Source organism: Bombina bombina, chromosome 9 (assembly GCF_027579735.1).
Source record: "Bombina bombina isolate aBomBom1 chromosome 9, aBomBom1.pri, whole genome shotgun sequence".
Taxonomy (NCBI): domain Eukaryota; kingdom Metazoa; phylum Chordata; class Amphibia; order Anura; family Bombinatoridae; genus Bombina; species Bombina bombina.
The window spans coordinates 264121907-264149639 of record NC_069507.1 but is presented as its reverse complement, the minus strand read 5'-3'; the positions used below and the strand labels follow the sequence as shown (position 1 = coordinate 264149639).

General features: G+C 38.6%; 1 protein-coding gene across 1 annotated transcript in view; it reads left to right on the top strand.

Moving 5' to 3' along the window:
• The window catches only part of LOC128640568 (scavenger receptor cysteine-rich type 1 protein M130-like), a 296798-nt gene that overhangs the window by 187463 nt on the left and 81602 nt on the right, over window positions 1–27733 (top strand). The window contains exons 9-10 of the mRNA XM_053693039.1: window positions 5696–6010; window positions 25499–25822. Of these exons, the coding sequence (XP_053549014.1) occupies window positions 5696–6010; window positions 25499–25822 (639 nt within the window). The remainder of the gene's footprint in view (window positions 1–5695; window positions 6011–25498; window positions 25823–27733) is intronic.

Here is a 27733-nt window from a genome sequence, read left to right as displayed (position 1 = left end):
AAGTCCGGACATCCGGGTGGGGAGAAGTCTTCATCAAGGTGGAGAGGTCTTCATCCAGGTGGTGAGGTCTTCATCCATCCCTGGGGGTGTCTTCTATCTTTATCCCGGCGGTGCAGAGCGGAGGCATCCTGAATCCCATCCTGCATGGAGCGTCCTCTTCATACGGTCACCACCGTACACTGAAGTTGAATGCAAAGTAGCCGTTAAAAAATGGCATCTCTTGCATTCCTATTGGCTGATTTGATTCTTCAAATTCAAATTAGCCAATAGGTTGAGAGCTTCTGAAATCCTATTGACTGTTCAAAACAGCCAATAGTATAAGAGCTACTGAAATCCTATTGGCTGATTTAAACACCCGAAAGGATTTCAGTAGCTCTCATCCTATTGGCTGTTTTGAATTTGAAGAATCAAATCAGCCAATAGGAATGCAAGGGGCACTATTTTGAAAAGGCTACCTTGCATTCAACTTCAGTGTATGGCGGCGACCATATGAAGAGGTCACTCTGCGCAGGATGGGATCCAGGATAGCTTCGCTCTGCGCCACCGGGATGAAGATAGAAGCCCCCCACGGGATGGATGAAGACCTCGCCGCTTGAATGAAGACTTCTCGCTGCCTGGATGTCCAGACTTCAGAAACCGTGAGTAGATCTTCTGGGATTAGTGTTAGTTTTTTTTTTTCTTTTTTCGGTGGGTTGTTTTTTTAGATTATTTGTTTATTTATTTATAAAATATTTTACAAGGAAGGATACATTGGGATTTCTCTTGTTTTCAAGTATGTCCTGGGTCCACAAAACATTGCATTGATACAATAGGGTACAATAAAATACAAAAACAATAATAATACACAATATATGAAAAAATTTAACATAGAACAGGTAGGAAATATTTAATCAACCATGACAGATGCATTCTGTTTTGATATATGTAGAGAGGGATCTCTTAAAGGATATTAGGCTTGGGCAAGGTTTGAAAGTGTGCGGGAGGTCATTCCATAATTGTGGTGCTCTGTAGAAAAAGGTGGATCGAGCTGCTTTCTTTTTGTATTGAGGCAAGCTAAATAATGTGCTAGTACTAGATCGGAGGTTATAGGAGGTGGGATTAGCCGGGGAGAGTATTCTGCTCAGGTAGGGTGGGAGCTTCCAAGAAAGGCTCTTGAACACAAGGCAGGAAAGATGGAGGGTGCCTCTGGATTCCAGCGACAGCCAGTTTAGTTCTTTTAGCATGTCACAATGGTGGGTCCTGTAGTTACATTGTAGCACAAAGCGGCAGAACAAGTTATACAATGGGGCCTATCTATCAGACTCACCAGAAACACAAGTTATGGACCCTGTCCACCTGCTCTGATGAGGCGGTCAGGAATCGCCGTAAATCAACCGGATCAAGTACGATTAGGTTGATTGACACCCCCCTTCTGGCGGCCCATTGGCCGCGAGTTTGCAGGGGGCAGCGTTGCACCAGCAGCTCACAAGAGCTGCTGGTGCAATACTGAATACGGAGAGCGTATTGCTCTACGCATTCAGCGATGTCTATCGGATCAGGTCCAACAGACATATGATAAATAGGCGCCATTGCATTAAGTTTATTTAGGTGAGTTGAGTGCAGGTGCATATACTACGTCCCCGTAATCCATGATAGGCATCAGCATTTGCTGTACAATATTTTCCTTAACTGTAGGGCTGAGGCAGGATTTGTTTCTGTACAGGGCACCTAGTTTTGAATAAAGTTTAGATGCAAGATGTGTAGATGGGAATTTTGTAATTTGTGTAATTTAGGTCCTGTTCCAAAGATCATTGTGACAGTTTTGTCAGTGTTTAGGAAGAGTTTGTTTTTTGAGATCCACGTTTCTACCTCTGTGAACTGGTCTTGGAGCACTGCTTCAAGCTTGTTTGCATAGATTACCATGTCATCTGCGTACATGTGTACAGTTAAGGATTTGCAGACATTAGGCAAATCATTTATAAATAATGTGAATAATAGGGGGCCGAGAATGGAACCTTGGGGAACACCACACGTGACTGGGAGAGGGAGTTGCTGTCAGAAATTGAGACATATTGTGATCGATCCGATACATATGATCGAAACCAGGTTAACAGATGATCAGCAATACCAGAGTTTTTTAGTTTGAGCAGTAGTATGTCATGGTCTACTGTGTCAAAGGCCTTTGCAAAATCAAGGAAAATAGCTCCAGTTAGGTCTCCTTGTTCCATGCCAGTTTGGATGTTGTTGCAAACTTTTAGGAGGGCAGTTGTAGTGGAGTGATTCGGTCGAAAACCTGATTGATCAGGGGTCAGATAGATAGATTGTTGATAATACTCACATAGTTGCGTATGGACGCATTTTTCTAATATTTTTAAAAAAACTGGGAGCAAAGATATAGGGCGATAATTAGAAACCAAGGTTAACTTTATCTTCCAGAAGCTACCTGTTTGCATAGCAGGGGAAGAGCTGAAATAAGGTGTGTGTATTTTCTTGCAAGGCTGGGGTAGATATACATTCAAATCAGGCTGAAGGAGAGAGATATATTAGCGTCAGATTGGCCTGCAAAAAAATTAAAGGAATGGGGAGGGTATATCTATGGACATTTGAGCTAAGGGTCATTCAAGCAAAAACACAGGGAAAGTTCAAAATTACAGAGATAAGACAGAGGTATTCATGTAGGGGAATAAAACCATTAAAGTACAACAAAGATAGATGAGCCTTAGCTGGTTAAACTAACTTTTAACATAATGATCAGACATAATAGTGATAAAATATGCATTTAAAATTATAAAAACAAAACAATAACCCTTACATATAACAATACACACATCAGAAAATAACATGGTAGGTAAAATATAATGATATAGATAAGGGTTTGGGCTTTGAAAAAGAGCTAAATACCCTTTTAAGGGCAATGCAAATTAGTTAAATGCCCTTTGAGAGCAATGCCCTACAAAAGGCCCTTTTAAAGAGACAGTCAAGGACAAAAAAACCTTTCATGATTCCAATACGGCATGTAATTTTAATCAACTTTCCAATTTACTTTTATCAAAAATTTGCTTTGTTCTCTTGGTATTCTTAGTTGAAAGCTAAACCTAGGAGGTTCATATGCTAATTTCTTAGACCTTGAAGGCCACCTCTAATCTAAATGCATTTTGATAGTTTTTCACCACTAGAGGGCATTAATTCATGTGTTTCATATAGATAACATTGAGCTCATATACATGAATTTACCATGGAGTCAGCTCTGATTGGCTAAAATGCTGTTTGATTGGCTAAAAAAGTCTGTCAAAAGAACTGAAATAAGGGGGCAGTCTGCTGAGGCTTAGATACAAGAATTACAGAGGTAAAATGTGTATAATTATAACTGTGTTGGTTATGCAAAACTGGGAAATTGGTAATTAAGGGATTATCTATCTTTTAAAACAACAAACATTCTGGTGTTGACTGTCCCTTTAAGGACTATAAGGTGTAATTGTTTTTATTTTTGATAATTTCGCAAATTTTTCTTGTAATCTTAGTGTTTTTTATTTTTCGTGATTTTAGTGTTTATTATTTTTGGTAAACTTACATTTTTCGTAGGATTTTTTTATTTGTAATTTAGATTTTTTAATTGATAGTTTTTTATTTTATTAGTATAGTAATGCTAGTTTAACATATAGTTTAACCTTTGTTTTTTTTTATTTCACAGTTAAGTTTTTATTTATTTTAAGATAGTTATATTGTAATTTTAATTTAAAGTTAAGGGGGGGGTGTTAGGTTTAGGGGTTAATAGTTTAATTTAGTGTTTGCGATGTGGGGAGGCTGGCGGTTTAGGGGTAATAGCTTTATTTAGTGTCGGAGATGTGGGAGGCCAGAGGTTTAAGGGTTAATAACTTTATTTAGTGGCGGCGATGTTGAGGAGCGGCGGAATAGGGGTTAATAACTTTTATTAGTGGCGGCGATGTTTGGGCGGCAGATTAGGGGTTAATAACTTTTTATTTAGGTGTTGGCGATGACGGGGGTGGCAGATTAGGGGTGTTTAGTCTTGAGGTTTATGTTAGGGTGTTAGTTTTAAATGTAACTTTCTTTTCCCCATAGACATCAATAGGGTTGCATTACAGCGATCACCATTCCGCACTTCAGGTGTTAGTTTTTTTTCTAACACTTTCTCCCCATTGATGTCTATGGGGGAAAGTGTGCACGAGCACGTCAAATCAGCCCTTGGCTTTTGTGCGGTATGGAGCTTAACGCCACCATATTGCACGCACAAGGAGGCTTTTCAGAAACTTGTGATGACAGCGCTATGGGGGGTGAAATAGAGCTAATTTCGCACCCTATATAGCGCAAAACTCACAATCTATGTGTTTGTGCGCAACGGGTTAGCGCAAAAACATTTTTTTTACTTCTAACAATGTATTTTTCACAAGCATTTAAGTATCAACAACAAGCTACATGATATCACTTTATAACACTTTAGTTTTGCATCTTTTATCACTTAAATTAATACACATTTTTGTAATATTGTAATAATTTGGGAGTTATAATTAATTTAATTTCAATTTAAATGTGTTTGTCATAAAAAATAATGTGCAGCATATGAAGGTGTTACATAATAAGGGTGTGAAACAGAACTGTTAAATTAGTCAATATTCGTATTGTTTTTATACTAACAGTTATATGTGTAATACAACTACTGAAGGACTTTAGGGCTGATCTTGCACTTGTTTTTGCAGATAACAATTTCTAAACTTCAGCTGATACTGTCTGTGTGTTTTCCATAGATGACAGTCACAAAATGCCTTTACTGCTAGTACCTCTCAAGCACAGAAACCAATAATAATAAAAAAAAATCATTTGTTTCGTACTGCACAAAATAAGGGCCAAACAAAGGGATGAGATGAGGGGTTTAGCGATTACATCTCAGATTGCAGTGTTTGTAGGTTGACTGATCCTTTTGGCAGGTAGCTTTAGATCTGTTTTGGAGCTGGGTAATGTCAGTGTATTTTGTGTATGCACAAAACCAATGTTAAACGTTTTGCAGAGCTAGTAATGAACTCAAAAATAATAATTTTGTTAAGTTTTATAAATCAAAAAATTACCCTGTAAAAGTGTCTTTGATTATAAGTGGAAACAGGGCTGGCACAAGTAAACTGCTGGGCTATTTTCCCCAAAACTAATAATGAAAAAAGTGTTGGCAATAAATGAGGAAAATGGCTGGTTGTGACCATGTTAATATTAAAATCAGATCATTCACAGCTATTAACTTGCTGAAAATGATCAAACAGTAGACTGTGATCATCACTCCACTCCATGTGGAGGTGAAACTGGGAATTCTATAAAGAGTCAAATTAAATAGCATTAAAAACAAATTAAATAGCATTAAAAACAAATTAAATAGCATTAAAAACAAATTACATAGCATTAAAAACAAATTAAATAGCATTAAAAACAAATTAAATAGCATTAAAAACAAATTAAATAGCATTAAAAACAAATTTAAATACCCATAAAAAGTGTTGTTTTTTTATGAATAGTAAATAATAAACAGCTAAAAGGCATTACAATGTTTATCCATTATTTATGTTTCATTTTATTTGTGCATTTGAGAGGAAAATAATACAGTTAATATTTAATTAATAGCTGTAAATATTTATACTTGAATGTTTTTCAAGTATAATTTATACAAATCTACAATGATATTTTTTCTAATTTTAATTAATTTTCCCAATAAAAGCCAGCAAAAAATTACGCTTGGCTGATGGAAGAGGTCGTTGTGCCGGCAGAGTGGAAGTTTATCACCAGGGAGAGTGGGGGACGGTCTGTGATGATTCCTGGAGTCTAGAAGATGCTGATGTGGTTTGCAGACAACTAAACTGTGGTTATGCCATTAATGCCACAATCATGGCTCATCATGGGAGAGGAACAGGGAAGATCTGGTTGGATGAAGTACAATGTGTAGGGAATGAGACAGCTCTGTGGGAATGTCCGAACCTACTGTGGGGTCAACACAACTGTGGCCATAAGGAAGATGCAGGAGTCGTATGTTCAGGTGCAGTATGTGACTTGTTTTACATTTTAGGGTCATGATAATGGGTAGAAATTAAAATGTATATTCATTTGAGGATTAAGAATTGTATTTTATCTTCAAGTTATGTTCTATAAATTCAAATATTACTTTTGACTCAATGGATGTCCTATTGATTGTCATTGTCACACTATAACTAATGTAATTAATATAAGTAGTACTTGCCAGGATACCAGGATCCTGACAGAGATGAGAAACACTAAATTAATCACACATTTATTAAAAAATATATATAACAAGTCCAGAAGCCAAATGGCAAGCCAGGAGTTAAAGCCAGAGCAAGTAGTCAGGCAAGCTGGGTCAGGAACACAAAGATCAGCAACGTCAGGAACAAGCCAGGGATCAGGAACCAGAAGGGATGTCAAACAAGCCAGGTTATACATAGAGTCAGGAGCACAAGAACTCACAGAGAAGTCAGAGACAACGCAAGGGCAAAGGCAGACTGAACTGAGGCACTTAAATAGTAAGTAATGACATCATCATTCTGAGACTGCAACCTGTCTGTAACTGATGATGTTCTCCAGTTTGGCCATAAGAGGGAGCCTGGGTGTAGTGAGCAGCATTACATAACCTGCTTTATTCAAGGAGAAAACACAGGTGAGTCTTAAATGGCAGCCAAGACAGAAACCTGCAAACAACAAGCAAAGTCATAGTAAAACCCTGACAGTACTATTCTTTGTATTCTGAGAAATGTCAGTTGGGGTTTAAACAATATTATATCACTAAAGTTTTCACCAGGTTGCATGATCACTTTACTGGAATTATAAGTTCTGTTCTTGCAGTTTTGTAAGACTAATTTGGATACCTCTACTATGTGAGAAAAATAAATACTGACAGTGTTTTACCTGTATCAACATTATCAACATTACCTACTACACAGCACCCTCACAACATGTGGATTTTGTTTACCAAACTGAGGATCAAGAAGGATCAAAAAATCCACAGAGAGTTTGATTTCTTCCATATTACCACTAAATAATTATAGTGTAAAAGAAAGAGTGCTGAGTATGTGCACTACTCTTTTCTTTACTGAATAAAGTGCATGACTAACAAACACTTTCCTTTGTGTTTTGCAGACTATCAACTAATAATCCACAAACATGTTTTAATTTCTTTTAAAATCAGAAATAAAACAAAATAACTTTTGGTGTCATAAATTTTTTTTAACTTTTAGAATTCCTGTTCTAATTAGATGACAACTTAATAATGAAATGAGAGAGAGGTTGAGGCACACAAAGGGGGAAAGACATTGTGCAGGTGGGTCTGGGGTCCCCCTTTGCCCCCCTTTAGTGACACCAGTGTTCAGCCATAGGCAAAAACTTAAAGGGACACTGAACCCACATGTATTCTTCCGTGATTCAGATAGAGCATGACATTTTAAGCAACTTTCTAATTTACTCCTATTAGCAAATTTTCTTCATTCGCTTGGTATCTTTATTTGAAATGCAAGAATGTATGTTTAGATGCCGGCCCATATTTGGTGAACAACCTGGGTTGTTCTTGCTGATTGGTGGATGAATTCATCCACCAATAAAAAGTGCTGTCCAGAGTACTGAACCAAATTAAAAAGCTTAGATGCTGTCTTTTTCAAATAAAGATAGCAAGAGAACGAAGAAAAATTGATAATAGTAGTAAATTAGAAAGTTGCTTAAAATTGCATGCTCTATCTGAATCACAAATAAAATACAATATTGAGCGCCCCACTGAGATTACTGCTATAGAAAAGGATATGTGATGACAGTGTATCACGGCTGCAATTAGACCTGGGTTGCTGCCATTGGCCTGTCATGGTTCTGAATACCGGATGTTAACTATGTAAAGAGAAAAAAGAGAAAAACAGGTGCAACACCTCTAAGTGCAATATGTAAGTAAAATCACATTTATTGTCAGGTTTACAATTAAAAACTCACAAGGATAACCTCAACGAAAATGAGGTATGGTATAAGCGCTGGAGAACCATCCAGGTCTCTCAGACGATATGTCTTGATACAAAGTCAGCTGCAAACAAAGTTCATCGATGAAATGTCCAGGTGTCACACACCAATCGATTTATGCTAGCTGTTCCTTGAATCACCTTAAAACACTTCAAGTCCGTGAGGCACAAGCACTTAAAGTTCACTAAAGCTCAAACAAACACGCCGCTCAAATCCGCTGTATGCAAGCTTAAAAGCCTGCAACCTGCATCAGCTGTTAGCGGTAGCGTGTGAAATGGTGGGCGTGGCCTTACGCGTTTTGTAGGGATACTCCCTACTTCTTCAGAGGCTGCCCACTTGTTCCACCATCTGATCCTTTATGCACATGCTGACGTGATGCTCCTCCTTCACAGTTATATTAAACCAACCAGAGAAAAGGTGGAAACTTTTCGATACTCCCACTCCTCTGCATATATTGTTAAGGAATACCACTTAGATTCGCACTGAGTTTGCAACGCAAATGTAATTACACATTTTTTAAAAGCATAATAATTATAATACAGTCAGCCTATGGATCATTCTAAAAATAAACATTTCAACCTATATTAAAATGATACATCTCACAATTATACTAAAAGATCATACATAGATGCATCAAAATGTTCTTTTATAAAACATTTAGTTCCATACTTATAAACCAATTTTTTGGATATACAGTATAAAAAATATATATGGAATTTGAGAAAATTAAAATTTCTTTATATTTTATCATCCAATATTAAAAATCCATCCATAATTCATAATAATTTTAAAAATTCATATACATATTAAATACATAAAAACATAGATAAAAATGCATATTTCCTGTGTATATACTATTACTTTTTGTCAGCCTTTAAGGTATATGTGACATTTCGCTATGCTTCAAAAAGGTCTGAGTAGAATCAAATTTACCAATCCCTAATTCATATGGGAGATCTGGTTAGTGTTACAGTCCATGTATATATGTGTCAATCTAACTATTCAATATATAAAACAGTAAACCACTTGATGATTAGTTCAGACTAAATATACATCAATACCTCTGGTACCAACTAATGTGAAGACATATGTATGTCCAGTGTATCTATGTGTTAAAAATCTGGTGACTACATGTAAACTCATCATCAACAAGAAAATTGGTGCAACTATACAACCCCCAATACAATAATTCCTACTAACCCCCTTTCCATCTCTATCCTGAGGGTCCTATTCATCAACCAGGAAGGCGGCCAAATCGATCTCTCTATTCATTCCATTCGGTTCGAGAGACCCCAAGGTTCTAATCCAATAGGTCTCTCTCCGTCGTAGGGCTATAAGTCTGTTACCCCCTCTTACATCTAGTCCCACTCTCTCGATTGCCTTTGCTTTAAGGCTACTGGGATCTTTGTTATGTGCCTCAAAAAAATGGTCTGAAACTCCATGGGCTAAAACACCCTTCTCTATGTTCACTAAGTGCTCCCTTAAGCGGTTCTTGAAGCTTCTTTTGGTCCTGCCTATATAAATTTTCCCACATAAACATGAGAGATAGTACACAACATGTGTACTTTTACAATTTATACATTCCTTAATTGGATACGTTTTGTTGTCTCTTAAAGATCTAAATTCTGAATGATCTCTGTCTATATGTAGGCAGCTGAGACAGTTCTTCCTCCCACACTTAAAGAAGCCAGTTGATCTCATTTGCAATCAATCTTTGTGTTTTGCATTGTCTCTCAATTTGCTTGGTGTAAGAATATTACGCAAATTATGATTCTTTTTAAAAACAACCTGTGGTCTATCTGTTAGTACTTCTCTAAGAACCGGGTCTTGTAACAGAATTGGCCAGTGCTTTCTAAATCTATTCTCAATCTATCTAGATGCTCTATTGAATTTTGTTATAAAAAGTGGTTGGTTCTTATGGAGTTTGTTTTTAGATACTTTGGTTTTTGGAGCGAGTAGCGACTGTCTATTAAGATTTTTAGCTCTAACATATGCTTTTTGTATAAGTGTTGAATCATAGCCTTTACTAAGAAATCTTTTCTTAATTACTTCTGTTTCTTTCTCAAAAGTTGTTAGATCAGTACAATTCCTTCTAACCCTTTGGAATTGAATGAAAGGTATGTTTTGGATCCATTTTCGATGGTGTCCACTAGAGGATTGCAGATATGCATTTGTATCAGTTTCTTTTCTAAACAGACCACTGATAATCTGATCTCCTCTATGGGTCAAAATGAGATCAAGAAATGTTATTTGATCCACATGGTGAGTCTCAGTAAAACTCAAATTGAGGAGGTTATGATTTGCATATGTGACAAAATCTTGAATCTCATTTAAACCTCCATTCCAAATTATGAGGATATCGTTGATAAAACGAAACCACCTCACAATTTTGTTTGAATATGGATTTTCAGTAAAAATATACATATCCTCCCACCACACCATATATAAATTCGCGAAACTTGGGGCGAATTTCGTCCCCATTGCGGTCCCGGTGGTTTGGAGGTAGAATTCATTTTCAAACAAAAAATAATTCTTTTTAAAAATAAAATCAATACTTTTCAACACACACTCCCTCTTATATCTCTCTATATAGTCTGTTTGTCTGAAAAAATATTCCACAGCTGTCTTACCAAGATCATGCGGAATACATGTGTACAGAGAAGAAACATCTAGTGTGACCCACATGTATTCATCCTTCCATGTACACTTGGTCAGTTGATTGATTATATCCATGGAATCTCTAATGTAGGACCGAAGACAAGGGACCATAGGACCCAATATCATGTCCACATACTGAGACAATTTAGTGGTTAATGACCCATGGATTTTAGGAAGGTGGTAGAACACTGCAATTTTCGGTTCCACCACCTTCAAAAACTCAAATTCGGGATTATTGAGTATGCCTTGTTCCCTTGCACAACAAACCAAATGATCATACTGATCTTTAAATCCCTTAGTAGTATTAGACTTAAGTTTAACATATGTATTGGTGTCACCTAGTAAACGATAAGCTTCTCTGAGGTAATCAGCTCTGTCTTGCACGACTACTCCTCCTCCCTTATCGGCACCACGGATCACTATTGAGTGATCATTTTTTTAAATCAGATAGTGCTTTTCTCTCGATCTTACTTAAATTAAGCTTCACATTTCTATCATTATTACTAGTGCAGATCTGTTCAAAATCTTTCAACACCATCTTACTGAAAACTGGTATAAAATTTCCTTGAGCAAAAAGAGGAAAGAATGTTGAATTCGGTTTGAGACCTGTATGATTGACTTTTAGTTCCCTTGCTTCCACTTCCAATTCCTCTAAAATTTGTACAATATCCTGATTATACTCATCTGAGTTATCTTCAATATCAATTTCAGGGATTTGTGGTGAATCTAATGTGAGGGATTCATCACAATTCACTGGTGCTGTGTTTTCAACATCAACCAACTCCTCTATTTGTTTTTTATTTCTATTAGCATGGAACCTTTTCAACGTAAGTTTCCTTGTAAAATGTTCAAGGTCTATAAATAAATCAAAATCATTAGGTCTATTTGTGGGTGCAAATGAAAGTCCTTTTTCTAGGACACTCATTTCCACCTGATTTATAGATTTATTACTTATATTGAAAAAATTTTGACCATGTTGCTCAATCATTGCCAATCTCTCTCTTTTAATCTTTTTGAGTTGGAGTCCCACTCCTCCTCTACATCCTCTTCTCTTGCTCCTCTTTTGGGGTTTCTCCCCATGGGGGAGTTGCACACCCCTAAAAAAGACGGCGAGGAGGATCCATGATGTTTCTCGATTTGGTTTAAAGTGATTCCCATTATTAATATGTTGGTTACCCTCACCCAAATTTTGCCAATCAGGAACTTTAGGTCTAGCACCCATATTACCATATGATGCTGTTTCATACATATTTTTATTTTTATTCTTATTTTTATTTGGGTGTTTGTATACCCTCATCTGGTGTGTTCCCTGTTCCCCTTGTCTGTTGTTCACCCCACTATATTCATAATCCCTATTTGAGTTTCTCCTTGTCCGAGTCTTATATTGGGGGGGGTACCTTGATTTGTAGCAGAAAATGTTGTGGATAGTGATTTTTATTCTTATTATTAGTTTTATTTAGTTTACTATTGTAACCAGTCTCAAAATTATCAGTATTGGTGTTCTTATTTTTGTTTTTATTTTTATTTCTGTTCGTGTATATGTATTCATTAGTTGTTACTGATGAATTAAAATTTCCCTTTTTTGCTTGTTTATTCAAGCTTGTATGGTCTCTTCTTGACTCTTTCTTCCTATCTGAATCACAAAATACAAATGTTGGGTTCAGTGTCCCTTTAATGATAACAAATAGGACAAACAGTGTTAATTCAGCAATCGCAAATAAAAATCTTTGATGAAGCGCCACAGCGTGAAACTGTTCACATGTCTGGAAAAGGGGATGGTGCAGCCTAATTATCGGCTAGTCACAAGTTTTGTCGGTAAAGCCGTGCGTTGCTAACAAGCCTTTTTTTCTTACCGCTCCCTTAAGCCAACGCTGGTATTACGAGTTTTCTTTAAGCTGGCATTAGCCTCAGAAAAGTGAGGGTTGAGCAAAATTTAGCTCCACATCTCACCTCGATACCAGCGTTGCTTAAGTCAGCAGTAAGCTGGCTAAACATGCTCGTGCACAATTTCCCCATAGAAAACAATGGGTCTGAGCTGGGTGAAAAAAAAACTAACACCTGCAAAAAAGCAGCATTCAGCTCCTAACGCAGCCCCATTGTTTCCTATGGGGAAATTAATTTTATGTCTGCACCTAACACCCTAATATGAACCCCGAGTCTAAACACCCCTAATCTTACACTTATTAACGCCCCCGATATCGCCGACACCTACATTATAATTATTAACCCCTAATCTGCTGCTCCGGACTCCGCCGCCACTTACATTATACTAATGAACCCCTAATCTGCTGCCCCTAACATCGCCGAACCCTACATTATATTTATTAACCCCTAATCTGCCCCCCAATGTCGCCGCAACTATATTAAATTAATTAACCCCTAATCTTCCGCCGCCAACGTTGCCGCTACTATAATAAAGTTATTAACCCCTAAACCTAAGTCTAACCCTAACACCCCCTTAATTTAAATATAATTTAAATACATCTAAATAAAATAACTACAATTAAATAAGTTATTCCTATTTAAAACTAAAAACTTACCTATAAAATAAACCATAAGATAGCTACAATATAACTAATAGTTACATTGTAGCAAGCTTAGGATTTATATTTATTTTACAGGCAACTTTGTATTTATTTTAACTAGGTACAATAGTTATTAAATAGTTATTAATTATTTAATAACTACCTAGCTAAAATAAGTGCAAAATTACCTGTAAAATAAATCCTAACCTAAGTTAAATTACACCTAACACTACTCTATAAATAAATAAATAAATTAACTAAATTAAATTAAACTAATTACAATTAAATGAAATAAACTAATTTACGAAGAAAAACAAACACTAAATTACAGAAAATAGAAAGAATTACAAGAATTTTAAACTAATTAACCCTAATCTAATCCCCCTAATAAAATAAAAAAGCACCCCCAAAATAATAAAATTTCCCTACCCTATACTAAATTACAAATAGCCCTTAAAAGGGCCTTTTGCGGGGCATTGCCCCAAAGTAATCAGCTCTTTTACCTGTAAAAAAAAAAATACAATACCCCCCCAACATTACAACCCACCACCCACATACCCCTACTCTAAAACCCACCCAATCCCCCCTTAAAAAAACCTAACACTAACCCCCTGAAGATCACCCTACCTTGAGCCTTCTTCACCCAGCCGGGCACAAGTGGACCTCCAGACCGGCAGAAGTCTTCATCCGATCGGGGCAGAAGAGGTCCTCCAGATGGCAGAAGGCTTCATCCAAGTGACATCTTCTATCTTTACAAATCTATCTTTACAGTACTTTACAAATGGTCAGTCTGCTCCTGTAAGAGATTTCTAACTTCTCACATTCAGTCTTCTGTATAACTAATCACGGATCTCCTTAAAACAATTAAATAATAAAGGGTCCTAACCTCCCATTGATTGACAGCATGGGAGGGCAGGGTTACACATTCAGCATGGATGTCATGTGAAAAACCCACACGGTCTGCCCTGCACACAGCCCCTCCATTCTTCCCTCGTTTTTAATATACCTTTTTCCCCTCATGGTTACACATATTAACACATAAATATATATGTATATAGGCATATACATATATATTTACTAGGAACACACAGTTCCCATAGACTGCATTGTAAAGGAACTTTTCAGTGCCATTTGTTTTCTAACACCCCACTCCAGTAGTTTTTTTATTAATGCCCTCTAGGGCATTTGGGGCACTTTTAGAAAATTAACCAAAAATCTGATCTAAGCGCTAATTGCTACCACAAGCTCGCAGTCGCAATAACCAGCAACTTGTAATGCCTGTAATGGCGATACAATCGGGATGATTGGCACTTCCTGCTAGCTGCCGATTAGCCGCAAATCTGCAGGGGGCGGCTTTGCACCAGCAGTTCACCAGAACTGCTGGTGCAATGATAAATGCCGAGAGCGTATGCTGTCGGCATTTATCGATGTGTAGCAGACATGATCCGCAATATCGGATCATGTCCACTCGCACAATGATAATTCGGCCCCTATGTCTGAACCAATGTTAAATGTTCAACAAATGTTCAGTATTCATTTAAGAGTAATACAGATTGTTCAGCAGACACATAAACTAATTTACCCTGAATATTTATTCCAAAAGATTCAGACTAACCACATTTTTCTCTGCTGCACATATCTAACGCACCTCAAATTGACTTCTATCAAATCAGGGACCTTATATTTTATTTCATGTTGCCCTGGCTTCCTCTGGTTTCTATGTTGCCTGTCACTAGCTTATTTTAGCCTTGTTTTCTGCCCACAACTAGTAAAGCCCCCCTTGCCCAACATATAACAGAAAATAAAGAAGTATTGTGGTATTGGTCCCACACAGAATGTTCCCTTTAGCAGATTGTGAGTACGATCGGGTTGATTGACAACCCCCTGCCGCCAATCTGCAGGAGGCGGCATTGCACCAGCAGCTCTCCGCATATTGCTTTCCGCATTCAGCGAGGTCTGTCGGACTTGATCCGCACTGTCGGATCAGGTCCGACAGACCGTTGTTAAATAGGCCTCAATATGGTAGCTGTGTTTGCAACAATGTTTGTAACAATCTTACACATATAGTGCTCAAGAAACATTCACACTCCTGAGCTTACCTAGGTTTAAAATACCAAGTGAACAAAGTCATTTTACGTTTTGACTTTCATGTGCTTTTAAGTTTGCTAATCATTATTTTGGCTACAGCCTCAGGATGTCATAAATTCATTTATGTTTTGTACATGAAATTATTTACCCAACAGACATGAAGACAGTAAAGATAAACTCTCTAACACATTATAGAGAAGTATCATAAAGCAACATCTTCTTAAAGAGATACTAATATTTTCCTGTCACACCATATACCAGGTGTTGATACCATTTTGATCTTTTTCTTGAATAAAGTGAAATATTTTACTGTCATTTAATGATTTAAGCCTGAGAGTCATGAGGTCACTAGGTACCACAAGCAGTTGAGGTGTTGTTGACAATTGTATTATTATTATTACTAGTATCTTTACTACTTATATTATATACTTAAGCACATCCAACACCATTGGACAAAAAATGTAATCCAAAAAAGGAAGAAAGACACAGGAGGCAAAGGATTAGCGCACACAACTTAAACAAAAAGGCACATGAAACCTACATTTTATCAATCATGATTTAGGTAATAAATACAACTTTCCAATTTGCTTCTATTTTCAAAATTGCCTCATTCTATTTGTATCCTTTGCTGAAGGAGCAACAATGCACTACTGGGAGCTAAGTGTATAAATCCTACTTAGGGATGTTTTTTATCAAAAGATACCTAAAGAATGAATACAATTAGATAACAGAAGTTAATTGAAAAGTTGTTTAAAATGGAATTGTCTATCTGACCATGACAAAAAATAACGTTGGTGTCCCTTTACATAATGTTAAAAGTAGTAGTTGGTGCTAGGACAACAGATTAACAATCTTGACCCCTCCCCCTCTCTCCCTGTGAACTTTAATGTGATTTAAATTTATTTTAATAATGTTTATTTATATACAGTAGGTCTAGATAACAAATTATGTGTTTATAATAGCTCGGGACACGATAAGCAATATTAATGGGCCATGCTACCGTTTACGTACAACTTGATATAATAAGTACATGGTAAACCTCATTTACCAAAGAATAGATAGCGCAACCAATGCTCTAAAGCATTCTATACTTACAATAGATATTACATCCACACTAAATATCGCTGATATTAGAAGCTGCAATTTATAGGTTGTGCTTCAGTGAATGTGGAAACTGCACTAAAATATTTAGTATGACTTGAAACCTGTTAAGTATAAGGGTTAAAACAAAGGGTTCACAAAACATATTGTTAGAGGTCCTCTCAGGGCCAGGATACCACTTGACACTGATCAGTATTCTGCACTTATTACATGGAGAAGAGTATTTCACTTGACTAGATATCTTGGAGAACAGCACTCATATAGACAGTAAGTGAAATCTAAGAACTGTTCTGTTTATTGACAGCTTGCACTGCTGTTACTGTATACATCACATACTAAATTGACACAGAGGGGCTTCATACACGCCCATTATTGCAACATAATAAGTGGAAAGCCACAAAGGGGTCAATTTATCAAAGAGCGAGCGGACATGATACGATGTAGCATATCATATCTGCTGCACATTGTATGCTGTCAGCATTTATCATTACACAAGCAGTTCTTGTGAACTGCTTGTTCAATGCTGCCCCCCGCAGATTTGCTGCCAATCGGCCGCTAGCAGGAGGTGTCAATCAGCCCGATCATAGCATTGGGAGGCCACAGTCTCAGAGCAGGCAGACAAGTTATGGAGCAGCGGGTATCGAGGGTTAATACCAGATGAAAGATGCCCTGAATATGGGATCAGCAACGCACGAATCCAGTTAATTTCCCCACAAACACGAGACCAAGCTCCGTCTTGAGGGTAAAACAGAATCTACTTTATTGAGGGCTATATGCCCGGTATTTAGGCAGGTCTCCCACCTGGTTGACACTCTCCTTCAACTCTCAGAGCTCTGTGTTTTCTTTAAAATCAGGTCCTTTTGCTTAGATACTTGACTATAGTCCTTCTCCTGCTTACTTCTTGTTCAAAAACAACTCCAACTGTCTTAGACAAAACAGTTACTCAAAACTGAAGTTAACCCCTCCAACAATAGTTACTCAAAACCGAAGTTAACCCCTCCAGTACTGTTGGATTTGCACCCTGTACCTATAATGGGCACAGGGTGACTTAACATAATGCCCGAATCCATAATCTGTAGGGAGGTTGACAGAAGGGTCTGTCACATGGCCCCCTCCTGGTGGGACCCTTTTGGCGGGTCAACTTGGGGATGACCGGACTAGGAGGTGGTAGAAATGTCAGTTTGCTGGGACAATCCATCTGCATTCCCGTTATGAGAGAGAATTCCTGTCCGTATAAATAAGGGTTCAACTTCTTCAGTGCCCAGACCAAGGCTAAACATTCCTTCAAGTTTTTGTTTTCAGAGACGCTTCTTTCCAGTTGAAGACAAATCTCATTGGCTTCTTTACGAGTTTTTTGTGCCTGCTCTTTATAGGTATCCACAATCCCTTCATACTGACATAGGGTGCCCTTGAGTTGCTGCACCTCACTATGAGCCAGCATCAGCTTTTCCTCCAGTGTCGCTAAGTTTGTCTTTAATGTGTCATGTTCCACTCTGAATCTGGTGTTTTCTGCGGTCTGTCGGTGCAGCTTGTCTAGCAGAGATTCCCATTCTAAACACGCTTTTTCCTCTGCGCTCTTCTTCTCTCCCGCTAGCACTGTTACGTGATTGTTTAACGTGACCATTTCATCCTCTACTTGACTCTTCTTCATCAGCGCTTTGTAACGGGACTTCCACGTATCAATAGCGGATAGAGATTTACTGAGCTCAGCGTCCTGGGGCTTAGCATCAGGTGGGTCAGTCTCGGCGGCACGGGTCTGGGTACGGGTAGTCACAGGGTTAACATCAGCGGGACCCATGGAAGCATAGGCAGAAACAAGGGGGGCCAAGTCATTTCCAAGGAGAACATCAACTGGTAAGTCCTTCATGACCCCCACATTCACATGTCTAGAGCCCACTCCCCAATCCAAATGTACCCGGGCAACAGGTAAGCGGAACACAGCACCCCCTGCTACCCTCACAGCCACAGTGTCTCTGGTGTGCTAAGGTCTCTGGTGTGCAAGGTCATGGTAGCACCAGTATCCCGTAGACCACTGACCTCCTTCCCATTCACTTTAACCAGTTGCCGGTGCTGTTGCCGGTTATCCCAGCTTGCACGGGGTCTGCTTCATGTAGGATGCCCCAGCATTCTTCCTCCTCTACGCAGTGGGCAGCAGGCTGAGGGTTACATGGGTTTCCGCTGGCGGGTCTTCTCCAGGACTGTGCTTGGTTCGCTGTGTTTAGGGGACACTCTGGTCTTTTGTGCCCTAGTTGCTTACATCCAAAGCACCGAATAGGCTGTGAGTAATCCCGTGAATTGAACCGGGCTCTCTGAGGATAGTTCATGGCTGAAGGCGGTGTGGTAGAGCGGTGCACCGGGGGTTGGTAACTGGTAGCTGCTGGGGTGACTGTGGGTCTGTACTCCACTCTGGCAGGGATCTTAGTGGTAGCAGTGTCCAGTTTGCAGGCATCCGTATACTCATCTGCCAGGTGAGCAGCTTCATGCAGGGTGGAGGGTTTATGGTCCCGAACCCACTCTCTAACTCCTACGGATAACTTGTCGAAGCAATGTTCCAACAGGAATAGCTGCAGCACCTCTTCCCCAGATACGGCTTGGCACCCCGCTATCCAGTGAGCTGCTGTGAGGTGCACTTTACATGCCCACTCGACGTAGGAATCTCCAGCTAGTTTAACAGTGTCTCTGAACCGTCTCCTGTATGCCTCCGGTGTAATCGCATACCTGGAGAGCAGAGACTCTTTTACAGCATTATAATCCCCGACTTCCTCATCTGGAATGGCCCGAAAAGCCTCGCTGGCCCGGCCGGATAATTTTCTGGATAATATCGTGACCCATTCCTCTGCGGGTACCTTGTGTAGTGCACATTGCCTCTCAAAATCCGCAAGGTACCCATCAATCTCTCCTTCTGTTTCAATGAAGTTTTTAAAAGCTGCAAAATGTACTTTTCTGTTTTCCACTGGGGTTGCTGTGACTTGGGCTGCTGCAGCGCCGCTTTGGCGAAGTAGGTTGGCCTCCACGGCTGCTATGACCCGGTTGAAAATTTCGGCAGACGGGTTGGGACCATAATGTGCCAGTCTTATTTTAACCGCCCGGTCAAAGCTTGCTTCTTCGGGGGTTCTGTCTGATATGCTGGGCTCATTGGTTCCTTCGGGCCCTGGTACTCCGTCCATTTCTGTCAGTATTGTAATAATCTCCCTCTTCCTGAGGTTACTGGGCTGTTGGCCTTGTTGTTCTAGCAGGTCTTTAAGGGTGGCTCTTTTCAGCCTTTCATAAGGTATTCTGTTAGGTCCGGATGTGTAGTTGCTCTTCTGGGCGATGAGGACCATCCCGTCGTTTGCCACCAATTGTTATGGTATAACCCTGTTATCGAGGGTTAATACCAGATGAAAGATGCCCTGAATACGGGATCAGCAACGCACAAATCCAGTTAATTTCTCCACAAACACAAGACCAAGCTCCGTCTTGAGGGTAAAACAGAATCTACTTTATTGAGGGTTATATACCCGGTATTTATGCAGGTCTCCCACCTGGTTGACACTCTCCTTCAACTCTCAGAGCTCTATGTTTTCTTTAAAATCAGGTCTTTTTGCTTAGATACTTGTTTATAGTCCTTCTCCTGCTTACTTCTTGTTCAAAAACAACTCCAACTGTGTTAGACAAAACAGTTACTCAAAACTGAAGTTAACCCCTCCAACAACAGTTACTCAAAACTGAAGTTAACCCCTCCAGTACTGTTGGATTTGCACCCTGTACCTATAATGGGCACAGGGTGACTTAACATAATGCCCGAATCCATAATCTGTAGGGAGGTTGACAGAGGGGTCTGTCACACTTCATAACTGCTGTTTCCAGTGAGCCTGAAGGCTCGCACAGAAACAGGGGCATTCAGAGCTTGATAATTCAGCCCCAATGTCTTAGACATAAATTGGTTTATGTGAAAAGCAAGAAACCATGAAGCTTAAAACAGAGATAAGAAAGTATGTAGTGGGACCTAACTGTAGCAGAGAGGCAGTAGGATCTGTAATATCTTTTGGGTAGGCAGAGACAAGCAAGTAACTACTCTTGGTAATTGTAGCAGACAGGCAGTAGGATCTGTAATGTATTTTGGGTAGGCAGAGACAAGCAAAAAACTACTCTTGGTAAGCTGTAGCGGAGAGGCAGTAGGATCTGTAATATCTTTTGGGTAAGCAGAGACAATGAAATAACTACTCTTGGTAATTGTAATAATAACCCCTTTCCACCAAGAACTAGACGACACATAGCTTGGGAGTCAACAACGACTTTTTTTTTTCAACCGGAAAAACAAACACTTTTTAAAAACAGTCTCCCCTACAAGGGGTTTCCCAGCTGAAACAGCAGGGAGTTTAAACAGTAACATACAGTTTAACATACATTTTAAACATTATCCTAAATAAGAATTCCTGCATAGTTCATAAGTGGCGAGGTTTGCCACACTAATTATGCGGTGGGAACATGTTTATGTTATAAGGTGCCTAGCTACACATATTTACCAGATAAAGATATGTCTCTGTCACAGCATAAATAAGGAGACTTAGGCCTAGATTTGGAGTTTGGCGGTAGCCGTGAAAACCAGTGTTAGAGGCTCCTAACGCTGGTTTTAGGCTACCTCCGGTATTTGGAGTCACTCAAAATAGGGTCTAACGCTCACTTTTCAGCCGCGACTTTTCCATACCGCAGATCCCCTTATGTAAATTGCGTATCCTATCTTTTCAATGGGATTTTTCTAACTCCGGTATTTAGAGTCGTGTCTGAAGTGAGCGTTAGAACTCTAACGACAAAACTCCAGCCGCAGGAAAAAAGTCAGTAGTTAAGAGCTTTCTGGGCTAACGCCGGTTTATAAAGCTCTTAACTACTGTACTCTAAAGTACACTAACACCCATAAACTACCTATGTACCCCTAAACCGAGGTCCCCCCACATCGCCGACACTCGATTAAATTTTTTTAACCCCTAATCTGCCGACCGCCACCTACGTTATACTTATGTACCCCTAATCTGCTGCCCCTAACACAGCCAACCCCTATATTATATTTATTAACCCCTAACCTGCCCCCCACAACGTCGCAGCCAGCTACCTACAATAATTAACCCCTAATCTGCCGACTGCAAAGCGCCGCCACCAACGTTATACTTATGTACCCCTAATCTGCTGCCCCTAACACCGCCGACCCCTATATTATATTTATTAACCCCTAATCTGCCCCCCTCAACGTCGCCTCCACCTGCCTACACTTATTAACCCCTAATCTGCTGACCGGACCGCACCGCTATTATTATAAAGTTATTAACCCCTAATCCGCCTCACTAACCCTATAATAAATAGTATTAACCCCTAATCTGCCCTCCCTAACATCGCCGACACCTAACTTCAAACATTAACCCCTAATCTGCCGACTGGAGCTCACCGCTATTCTAATAAATGTATTAACCCCTAAAGCTAAGTCTAACCCTAACACTAACACCCCCCTAAGTTAAATATAATTTAAGTCTAACGAAATATTGATCGGAACAGCCAATAGAATGCGAGCTCAATCTGATTGGCTGATAGAATCCTATCAGCCAATCGGAATTCGAGGGACGCCATCTTGGATGACGTCATTTAAAGGAACCGTCATTCGTCGTTCAGTCGTCGGCCAGGATGGATGTTCCGCGTCGGAGGTCTTCAGGATCCTGCCGCTCCGCTCCGGATGGATGACCATAGAAGATCCCGCTTGGATGAAGACTTCAATCGGATGGAAGACCTCTTCTGCCCCGCTTGGATGAAGACTTCAGCCGGATCATGGACCTCTTCAGCCCCCCGCTTGGGCTTGGATCAGGACATCGGAGGAGCTCTTCTGGACAGATCGGTGAACCCGGTGAGGTGAAGACAAGGTAGGAAGATCTTCAGGGGCTTAGTGTTAGGTTTATTTAAGGGGGGTTTGGGTTAGATTAGGGGTATGTGGGTGGTGGGTTGTAATGTTGGGGGGCTTGGGTATTGTATGGTTTTTTTTACAGGCAAAAGAGCTGAACTTCTTGGGGCATGCCCCGCAAAGGGCCCTGTTCAGGGCTGGTAAGGTAAAAGAGCTTTGAACTTTAGTAATTTAGAATAGGGTAGGGCATTTTTTTATTTTGGGGGGCTTTGTTATTTTATTAGGGGGCTTAGAGTAGGTGTAATTAGTTTAAAATTGTTGTAATATTTTTCTTATGTTTGTAAATATTTTTTTATTTTTTGTAACTTAGTTCTTTTTTATTTTTTGTACTTTAGCAAGTTTATTTAATTGTATTTATTTGTAGGAATTGTATTTAATTAATTTATTGATAGTGTAGTGTTAGGTTAATTGTAGGTAATTGTAGGTAGTTTATTTAATTAATGTATTGATAGTGTAGTGTTAGGTTTAATTGTAACTTAGGTTAGGATTTATTTTACAGGTAATTTTGTAATTATTTTAACTATTTTAGCTATTAAATAGTTCTTAACTATTTAATAGCTATTGTACCTGGTTAAAATAAATACAAAGTTACCTGTAAAATAAATATTAATCCTAAAATAGCTATAATATAATTATAATTTATATTGTAGCTATATTAGGATTTATTTTACAGGTAAGTATTTAGCTTTAAATAGGAATAATTTATTTAATAAGAGTTAATTAATTTCGTTAGATTTAAATTATATTTAACTTAGGGGGGTGTTAGTGTTAGGGTTAGACTTAGCTTTAGGGGTTAATACATTTATTAGAATAGCGGTGAGCTCCAGTCGGCAGATTAGGGGTTAATGTTTGAAGTTAGGTGTCGGCGATGTTAGGGAGGGCAGATTAGGGGTTAATACTATTTATTATAGGGTTAGTGAGGCGTATTAGGGGTTAATAACTTTATAATAATAGCGGTGCGGTCCGGTCGGCAGATTAGGGGTTAATAAGTGTGGGCAGGTGGAGGCGACGTTGTGGGGGGCAGATTAGGGGTTAATAAATATAATATAGGGGTCGGCGATGTTAGGGCAGCAGATTAGGGGTACATAGGGATAATGTAAGTAGCGGCGGTTTACGGAGCGGCAGATTAGGGGTTAATAATAATATGCAGGGGTCAGCGATAGCGGGGGCGGCAGAATAGGGGTTAATAAGTGTAAGGTTAGGGGTGTTTAGACTCGGGGTACATGTTAGAGTGTTAGGTGCAGACGTAGGAAGTGTTTCCGCATAGCAAACAATGGGGCTGCGTTAGGAGCTGAACGCGGCTTTTTTGCAGGTGTTAGTTTTTTTTTCAGCTCAAACAGCTCCATTGTTTCCTATGGGAAAATCGTGCACGAGCACGTTTTTGAGGCTGGCCGCTTGCGTAAGCAACTCTGGTATCGAGAGTTGAAGCTGCGTTAAATATGCTCTACGCTCCTTTTTTGGAGCCTAACGCAGCCTTTATGTGGACTCTCAATACCAGAGTTATTTTTATGGTGCGGCCAGAAAAAAGCTGGCGTTAGCTACGTGGGTCGTTACCGACAAAACTCCAAATCTAGGCCTTAGTTTTATAGCCTAATAAAGGTCAGTGTTTGTTCAGAATGGCTGAATAGAGACAAGATGGAGGCAGGTTGGTTACATATAATTCTTACACACTTCAAAAACATGTTAGAGTATTACACTAATATATACACTTTGTAATAAAAAAATCATAATACTATTAATAAAAATGGTTTATAATGGTTAAAGGTGTTATGGTATATAGCAAAGTGTATGACTAGATAGATCTTCAATATATGTACATATGTGTATAAATATATATTGTACATTAAGCAACATTAAGCACCCCTTAATGTGATTTATTTGCAGTGAGAGAAACAAAATATGATTGATGTTTACCACGGTTTTTCATTATTAATAGACATTAAACACAAGCTGCATGATAATTACCTTCACATCTCAGAAGTTTTTTACAATGAATAATGCAGCTTTACTTGGTAAAGAAAAAAAAAAGTATATTGTTTATTTATTTTTTAATTTTCCTTTTTAATTATTTTTCTCTCCTCATAATAAAGACTACTTGCTAACCAATCCCAAACTAATAGGATTTGAGCATAAAATATTGTTTGGCCACTCACAGTACTAGATTGTGGCAGCCTTCTTCTATTTAGATGGGGTGTGTAAGAGAGCGCTTTGAGCTAAATAGGTTTTACATGGATCCATGAGAATTTTAGACTATCTTCTTTTTAAATTGTTTTAGATAGATTCACACGTCTATTTTTTATGTGTCTATTTTTAATATGTTTGATTAAAATATCATTTTAACTATAACACTGTGGTCTCCATCTATTTAGCTCAAAGCGCTCTCTTACACACCCCATCCAAACATTGCTTTAATTGATAGTCCACTAGGGGACTTTAGTAAGCGAACTTTAGGGGAAGTGCCAGCGCTCAGTTCACTATCCATTTTTTAAAGCAGGTATTTAAGCAGACATATTGCTTTCTATTTGAGATGTGCAGCTGAGAAATTTTAATTTTTATACAAAATTTTCGTTCCTAATATTCAGGGATATTCATTTCCACGAATGTTCAGTAGCTGCACTATTTGGTATTTGTTTTGTTTAAAATTAAATGAATACTGAATTTTAGTCAAACATTTACTTTTGTTTTTGTTAAATCTAATGTTTTAAAGCGCCAGGGGAAAAATGTTCCCCTGTAGCTGCGATACTTACCTCAGCGCACTATGGAGAGCGCGCTAACCCTTTCATCTTCTTGCCATAACTCCGGCCACACTAACTGCAGGCTTAAAGCTCTCAGTTGCCAGGACCAGTGCCCTCTCTTTAACCCCTTATTTTTTTTAAAAGGAAACATATAAATAATGTAAAAATGTTTTAATATATATTGCAATAATACTATGCTTTCAATAATGAAACATTTTATGCATTGTTACATTTTGAAATGAATGGACGTATAAAGAAACATTAAGTATCACAATTTTTTTTTTCATATTAATTATTCCCAGTAAGAGAAACCAAAACTTATGAAGCTTTTAGAATAGGCTTTGGCAGTAATAAACTTAGCTTGTACAAAGGTTTAAGATGTTTGATGTTTAAGGACTTTTTCGCAAATTAAGCTCTTTTTTTACATTACATATAATATATTTATATATTTATTTATTTATATATTTATTTATATATTTATTTAGAGTTCACAGATCTGCGTTTCTCTGGGGGATCACATGGCTGTGAAGGGAACCTGGAAATCTTCTATAATGGAAGCTGGGGATACGCGTGCAATGACTTCATATTCCCAGATGATGTCACAGTCTCAGTTATTTGTAGGTATCTGCAATGTAAACCCACTGGAAGTCTACAACCAATTTACAGATATAAAGCAAGATCTGCAAGTTCTCCATACTGGATAAATCATATTGCATGCCGAAAAAGCGATAAACTTCCCTCGCACTGCCCATCGTCACCCTGGGACCCTGGCTCCTGCGATAGCTTCGGTGTGGCTAAAATTAAGTGTGGTGGGTATGAATATATTTCTATATCAGTAAAAAATTGCATTTTGAGTAGTTTTATTTAACTATAAATAAATGTTCACCTTATAACTGATATTTTTATAAATAATATTGTTTCAGTTTAAAATTTACATTACAACTGACTCTGAATCACTATTTGACACAATCCGGCATTATTTTAGATAGACTTAATATTAAATTAAATTATAATCATTATAACAGGGTGCCGTGTATGGGAAGGAGATGCATACATTATACAAATATACAATCAAAACCATAATTTAAAAATCATACAAAATGAATAATTAAACTATTTATCAAAAAAAAAATCTATTGTTAAGGTACATAAAAAATAATAACAGAATTGTTCACAACAAATCTTATTTGATCAAAAACAAAAAAATGTTTCTATAAATTACATAACAATAAATTGTGTTAAATATGCACAGCGTAAAACGGAATCTAACTACACTGGATGTGCAAAAAACACGTAGAAATTGTACTTATAAGTGCAATATACAAAGCGTAATTGTTTCATTGTAAAATGGGCTGAACATGGGTGTTCCGGATGTATGTAAAATTGTCTCTCAAATCCCAGTGTCCTTATCTAAGCATTTCTGCACTACAGATCTCACTGTTTTTTCTCACAAATTAAAAGTTGGCGAGTTTTTTATCAAAATAATCAAAATACAACCTATCATATAAAAATAACAGAGAATTTGTGGTACAGTGCACTTAAAACAGCATCATTTGATTAGAATTAGACATAAGGGTCTATTTATCAGGCTCGCCAGAAACACAAGTTATGAAGCAGCGGTCTAAAGACCGCTGCTCCATAACCTGTCCACCTGCTCTGAGGTGGCGGACAGAAATCAACCCGATCGAATACGATTGGGTTGTTTGACACCCGCGAATCTGCAGGGGATGGTATTGCACCAGCAATTCACAAGAACTGCTGGTGCAATGATAAATGCAGACAGTGTATAGCTACAGCGGATCATGTCCGTCCGCACAATGATAAATTGACCCCATAATTATAAAGTATAAACATACGCCGGTTCCTCCCTGTATACTCCTCTATTGCAAACTTATAATTTCAAAGAGCTCTGATTATTTCTATGGGAACCATCTCACCACTCGCAGGGACAGCCCGTCTGTTTATAGAATACCAAGAGGGCAGCCACTGCAAGTGTCAGCAAGGAAAACAATGTCTAGCAAAGTTTTTAGAATTAGGGTCTCAGTGAGCTGCTCAATGTTACATAAGTAATGAATTGGCTAAGGCATGAAAACCATTATGTTAGTCTATAATCCCAAGCTAATGTAAATCAAAAATAAGCAACAGCAGGAAAGGAGAACGTCATGCAAAGTGATTGATTATTGCTAAAGATGTCCTTGACTTTAGTTTTCTATAGTCTCTTAACAAGCCCATCATGTGAAATTAACCCTTTCATTTTTTGTGATTTTTATTCATAGAGGGTAAATGACACAGTGGGGTCTATTTATTAACGTGCGGATGGACATGATCCGCTAAAGTGAACCATGTCCGCCTCACATCGATAAATGCCGACTTTGTCATTGCACCCACAGCTCTTGTGAACTGCTAGTGCAATACCGCCCCCTGCAGATTCGCGGCCAATCGGCCAGTAGCAGAAGGTGTCAATCAGCCCGATTGTACATGATCGTGCGGATTGCTATACGTCGCCTAAGAGGCGGCGTATGAGTTTAGGAGCAGCGATCTTAAGACCGCTGCTTCTTAACTCATGTTTCCAGCGAGCCTAAAGGCTCACGCACAGAAACAAGGGGAACAGGGACCATTCAGCCCTTGTTACATAGACCCCAGTGCATCAAACATCCATGGCATGATAAGCAGAAATAAATTGTGTAATCAGTCAAAGCTTATCCATCATTTTGTGTGAT